Below are 6,000 nucleotides of genomic sequence, written 5' to 3'. Positions count from 1 at the left end.
CACATACCTCCCATTGCTCATCGTCAAGGGCCGGCAAGTCCACCTACCATTTGTCGAGGGACTGGATCGGTTTGATGTCATACGCCACCATCAGATAGAGATATAGGGAAAAAAGGGGCCTCCCCATGGCACTGGAAATCAAGAGACGCTCCACGGAATCTGACTCCAAGGTTATACGTTCCGGGAACTGAGCTCCAAAGGGGTGTCAACTGCCAGTACCTAAACTCTCAGCATCTGGGTATGGAGTATAGGGCCCTCGGGTCGGTGAACGTCCTCAGTCTACCTTCCCTGACAATGTGTTTCAAGGTCAAGATTCCCTTCTGTGGCCACAGGGAAGGATCAGGCAAGGTGTGGAAGTGGGGGATCATCGAAATCCACCATAAGGGCTTGTGGGGGGAAATATGATTGGGCTTACTATAGACTGCCCTAGATTCCTGCCAAACCCGTACTGTAGTCTGCATAAGGATGGTCATAGAGCAGTGTTTCTCAACTCCAGTCCTCGGGGCGCACCAACAGGTCTTGTTTTCAGGCTTTCCATTATTGTGCACAGGTGATTTTATCAGTTTCACTGCCTTAGTAATTACCACAGCAGTTTGATCTGAGGGAAATCCTGAAAACATGACCTGTTGGTGCGCCCCGAGGACTGGAGTTGAGAAACACTGTCATAGAGGGACAAGCCTGCCTACCTCTGAATACAAGATTACTAAGGACCCCGTATTATGATCCTAGGAGTGGCCGTCTCCATGGTAACCGCCGGCTTCTGTCTGGGTTGGGAAAACCGCCAGCGAACGGTGACAAGAACGGTGGCCCAATAGTAAATCAAAAAATTGGGGAGCAACAATGAAAGGGGAAGATAAAACATATGCTTTGCCACCCTTGGGGGTTTCCCGGCCCAAACAAAGGCTATCAAGCAGCCCCTCCAAGCGCTTAAAAAAGCTCTTGGGAAGGTGGATTGGGGTATTCCTAAAAAAAAAAATAAGAAATTTAGGCAAGAACACCATCTTCAATAAATTGACCCTACCTACTGGCATGAGGGGGAGAGTGCACCAGGCAGTACATTCAGTGGTGACTTGGTCCATTAGGGGCTGTAGATTGCGGCTCACGTATTCAGTCATCTCAGAGCGCTGAATCCCCAGGTATTTGAAATCTTCAACCCATTGAAGATGTGTTTGGGCATCAGGGTAAGCGGGCAAAGGCTGGAAAGAAAAAAAGACCGACTTGTCCCAATTGATGCGTGTTCCAGGGAAGACGCTAAACTGATCGAATAGACATAGGGCCTTATGAAGTGATGTGGATGCGTCTGCTAAATAAAGCAGGGCATCATCCGCTTAAAGTGAGAGTTTTTCCTTGATGATCCCTACCCGAATACCCCTTACTTCCTTGTCTGCTCTAATAAGGGCTGCCAGGGGTTCCATCGCCAGGGCAAAAAGCCCCGGGAGAGGGGGCATCCCTGCCTCATTCCACGGTTCAGCGGGAATGTATCCTATAAGCAGGCATTCATGTACACCCTGGCTTGCGGATTGGCATACAACATTTTAATCCATAGCTGGAATTTAGGACCCATGCCGAATTTAGAAAGGACTGCCCACAGGTACCCCCACTCAACGAAGTCAAAGGCCTTCTCTGCATCCAGAGAGGCCACCAACCCTCCGTCTTCCTGTCCTGCTCTAGCTATGTGGGTGAAGAGTCGCCTGATATTAATGTCGGTCCCCCTACCCAGCATGAACCCGGTTTGATCAGGATGGATCAATACAGTTATGACCGTGTTAAGCCTATTGGCCAGAATCTTCGCATCCATGTTAATCAGGGAAATAGGCTGGTAAGATGAGAATATTGAGGAATCCTTCCCAGGTTTTGGTATCACTATGACCGGCTCGCCCATAGAGTGTGGGAGGGATTGTAGTTCTGTTCCTTTTGTCATCACAGTGTGGAGTCTAGTAGTCAAAACATCTGGATACTGTTTATAAAATTCTATCGGTATACCATCGGGGCCAGGGGTTTTGCCCGACTGCATACTTATCAGCGCCTTGAGTGTTTCCTCAACCGTGAGGGGCCTGTCCAGGTCTCCCCTGTACTTCAATCTTGAGAGTGAGGCTTGGCACACATGATACAGGAGCTCTCCGCCCCCATTGAAACAGCTGAGGCGCACGCCGCGTCTTTCATATCACAAACCACTGACAGACCGGCCTCTGCCTTCCCTCAAGCTGCGCTGCGAACTTGCCATCATACCCGACACAAGTTACAAGTCTTGTAAGTGATTTTACAGAATAAAGAGACTTTACTGCACTATTATTGCCTCTCTGTGGCTCATTTTGCTGAAGCCACATCCTTTCAGATTGAATAAAAAAGGGGCCATGGATGTATATGGTTATGCTGATTGAAGAGTTTTATCTCATATTATAAAGAAGTCTTGCTATTGTCTGGAACCAATGATTATAGCCTGTGTGGGGCCTGAAGGACGGAACATCTATGGAGGAAAGATCTCCTTTATATGCCTGGTGGTCATTCTATGGCCTTGGATATCTGGTGAGCACAATTATATGGCACTTTGGGTGAAGCACTTTGAAGCATGTTGCACTTTATAGGAAGCACAGTGTTGGAGTTTTAGAGGACCCAATTGACTACATTGTGTTTAATCATCAATTTTTGGTATTTTGCATATACTCTAGTTGCGCCCTTTCACTCTCTATTACAATAAAGGGCTGACATCAGGGCTGAACAGGTGAAGGAGGTCAGGATATTGCAAGAAACACCCTGGTGGACTCGGCGACTGGACCGAGATAAGGCGAAGGTAGCACACATGTAATGCAGTTATATCAATCAGAATGAGCAGCAGCAGTCGATCAATAAAACATCTAAAACAATGAACTGTAAATGAACTGTAAAACCCACATAAACCAGGCCGCAAAGGGCCAACCATTGCCCCCCCTCCCCACCCATTCCCCCAGAACTGGGAAGGGCTTCCAACCCTGGGTCCCAACTCAGCACGCAGGCAAGCCAATTATGCGGAGGTTGTTTCTCCGATTTCTGTTTTCAGCGTCCTCCGCCCGATATTCAAGAGCCTTCACTCTAGTCTGAAGGGCAGCTGAGTGCTCCATAACATCATCCTCTGTCTGCCCAATCCTCTGTTCCATCTCCGTGACTCTGGAGCAAAGTTTATCCAGGTCCTAACATATGAGGCCCACGTCCATTTGTACCGCCTCAATCTTGGTGGTGAGGGTCGATTGGCAAGTGGCTATAGCCGCCATCACCTCCGCCAGCCACGGTGGCCTGGGTTCACTCGGCTCTATGTTGGAAGTCTGTGGGGCCATATGCAAGCAGCGCCTGGAGCGAGCCTCCCATGTGGGAGGGCAACAGCGGAACCTCCACATGCAGGGGGAATTTGAGCCTCTTCCCCTTACCGGACTGCGATCCGGAGGACCTGCGCCTCATCTGGGTGTCAGCAATGGGTATGGTGAGCAAGTAACGCCAATGGAAGCAGATTTTTTTCAGAAAGCTGGCGGAGCTCGTGGAGAGTGCAACCACTCACGTCGCCATCTTGGACACGCTCCCCACTAGTATGGCTTTTACAGGTGAGGGAGTCGCAGGCTGAAAACAGATATCTGGATGATGCCATATCATCACTTCAACCTAAGGACATCATATGACGTCCTATGGGAGGGAAGTGGTTAAGCACCAACTGATACTTTCTGTATAGTTTTATCTTGATTGGATAAGGTGGAGGGTGTATCTGGATCGGTGAGGCTGCTGTATCTAACTGAACATTGAGAAGTGATAACATTTCTTGGAAATTTGCTCTCCTTTTAAACTATACTAAACTAACCATGATAATTCTAAAATCAACACATGATAGCTTGGTACTCACCATTGGGCTTTCTCCCTGATGTGCGACCTTGACATCACACAGCTGACCTTCTGGATCAAGGTGAACTTCTATGTAGAAAAGGTCTGAACTGATGTAACACTCTGTACCATTTGGACTTAAGTGCGATGTAAGACTAGAGAGACAACAGCAAGAGAGATTATTCCAGATTACCATCCAATGATTTATTATTTTTCACTTTACCAGCATCAATCATGTTCAAAAATTATTATTAAATAAAAAAATTCTTTAAAAGGGATAACTAATGAATGGTTCAAATTTCAAAGGATCAAATAAAATCTCAACATTGACTGTCCAAACATAACCAAATGTACCTCCCCTCAACCCAGGTATGCAAGGTCCACAAGTTTCCCCACTGGCACTGACAACTTGTTCGGTCCTTCTTCTGGGTTCGGAGTCTTCAGCCATCTTGATTGGCCTGCTCAGGATGAGGTATCTCTTGTGTGTGCGCACAGAAATTAATTTCATCCTGTCACTAGGGCATGCCAAAGTTGTACACTGAACTATGCAAGTATAACTTAACATCTAAAGGGCCCCTTCACACTTATGCCGCATACAGACGGACGTTTTTTGTGATGAAATAAAACGACGTTTTAAATCATGAAACAAAACAACGTTTTTCCAACTTCATTTTCAAAAACGATGAAGCATACACACCATCGTTTTTTCAAAATGCTCTAGCAAAGTGCGGTTACGTTCAGCACTCTTTTCCATTGAAACTAGCTTCATAACTTGCTTCTGGGCATGCGCGGGTTTAAAAACGTTGTTTTAAACGTCGTTTTGCCCACACACTATCATTGTAATTGACACAAAAAACGACGTTTTGAAAAACGACACAAAAAATTCGAGCATGTAAGAATTTTTTTTTTTTTTTCGTTTTTCAGAAGACATAAAAACAACGTTTTCCCCACACACGGCCATTTTAAATGACGTTTTCAAAAACGTCGTTTTTTTTCATCACAAAAAACGACCGTCTGTACGCGGCATTACAGATCCCTTGAGGATCTGTTCCTTTAATATCAACTTGCTTAGTGGGGATCAGTCCGTTGATCCACAATGTGCAAGGACCCCCCTGTCAGATCTCCGCTCTCCTCTATGGGGGGGGGGGTCGGATCCGTCTGCAGAAATGGACCATAGCGGGGACCGATGAGATCGGGTGCCGCTGACACCCGCTATCCCATAGGGATACATGTAAGTCCGTATTTCATCTGAAAACGGATAGATGAAATACGGACAGACAGTCTGCACATGTGAAAGGGCCCAAAAAAGATTTTATCAAAAAGAGTAGAGGCCCCCCACGTGGCAGACCAGGCGACAACCCACAACTGAGAGCGGACCCCGGACATCCAGCGCAGCCCTTCAGTCAGGACCCGGAGCGCCCCCCCCCCCCCCGGAGGACCCCTGGTCAGGTACACAGCAGGCCCAGCCTACCGATGCATGGGGAGGAGACAAGGGACAGGGAGAGAAGGAAGGGAGAGTGAGAGACCCCCTAATCGACCTCCCCAGGAATGCCCAGCTGTTCCATCCTGCTGAAACAGGTGGAACCCTATTCACCCGTCCTGCGGGATTACTGGACGCATTCCGGACAGACCCACCAACTAAGCAGTACGGAGTAGCTTTCGGCCACAGTTCACTGTGACTCGGACAGCAGTAGCCTGGTCATGTGTGCCCCTGAGCATATAGCTCACCTGTCACCCCTGGAGCAATGGGGTATGTCGTGGCCGACCCAGAGCGTAGCTAAAGGTCTGCTCACGCTCGATGGCCGGGCTGGGGAGATCTATATTATCCAGCCTGTCACCCAGCCGGCAGTTGATAGTAGATCACAGGATCAAAAAATTTGAAAAAAGTAAAAAATCTCCAGGACCAATGGTAACAACCAGGAGCCAGGTCCTTCTCCTATGCTAGGCAAAAGGGTGAGGGGTTATAGCCAGAGGGACCGCCCCCTGGGTTGTACTGTTCAGCCTTGCCGTTACTTGTTTTTAACTGTTTAACATGTCTGCCTAGTCCTCTCCTGATAAACGGCATACAACCCTACTGTCAAGAATAAAGGAGCTGTGTCCGTCCATGAACGAAAGAGAAAGAATGTTTTCATTCTGTCCTCCCATCACGCAGACACG

At 47.9% G+C, this 6,000-nt stretch overlaps 1 protein-coding gene across 1 annotated transcript in view; it reads right to left on the bottom strand.

Moving 5' to 3' along the window:
- The window catches only part of LOC120919481 (mediator of RNA polymerase II transcription subunit 1-like), a 525,430-nt gene that overhangs the window by 377,091 nt on the left and 142,339 nt on the right, over positions 1–6,000 (bottom strand). Inside the window, 1 exon segment of the mRNA XM_040331663.1 lies at positions 3,866–3,998. Within this exon segment, the coding sequence (XP_040187597.1) occupies positions 3,866–3,998 (133 nt within the window).

The sequence above is a fragment of the Rana temporaria genome, chromosome 12 (assembly GCF_905171775.1).
Source record: "Rana temporaria chromosome 12, aRanTem1.1, whole genome shotgun sequence".
Classification (NCBI taxonomy): domain Eukaryota; kingdom Metazoa; phylum Chordata; class Amphibia; order Anura; family Ranidae; genus Rana; species Rana temporaria.
The sequence above is the reverse complement of the archived record's forward strand: the minus strand, read 5'-3'. Positions and strand labels throughout refer to the sequence as shown.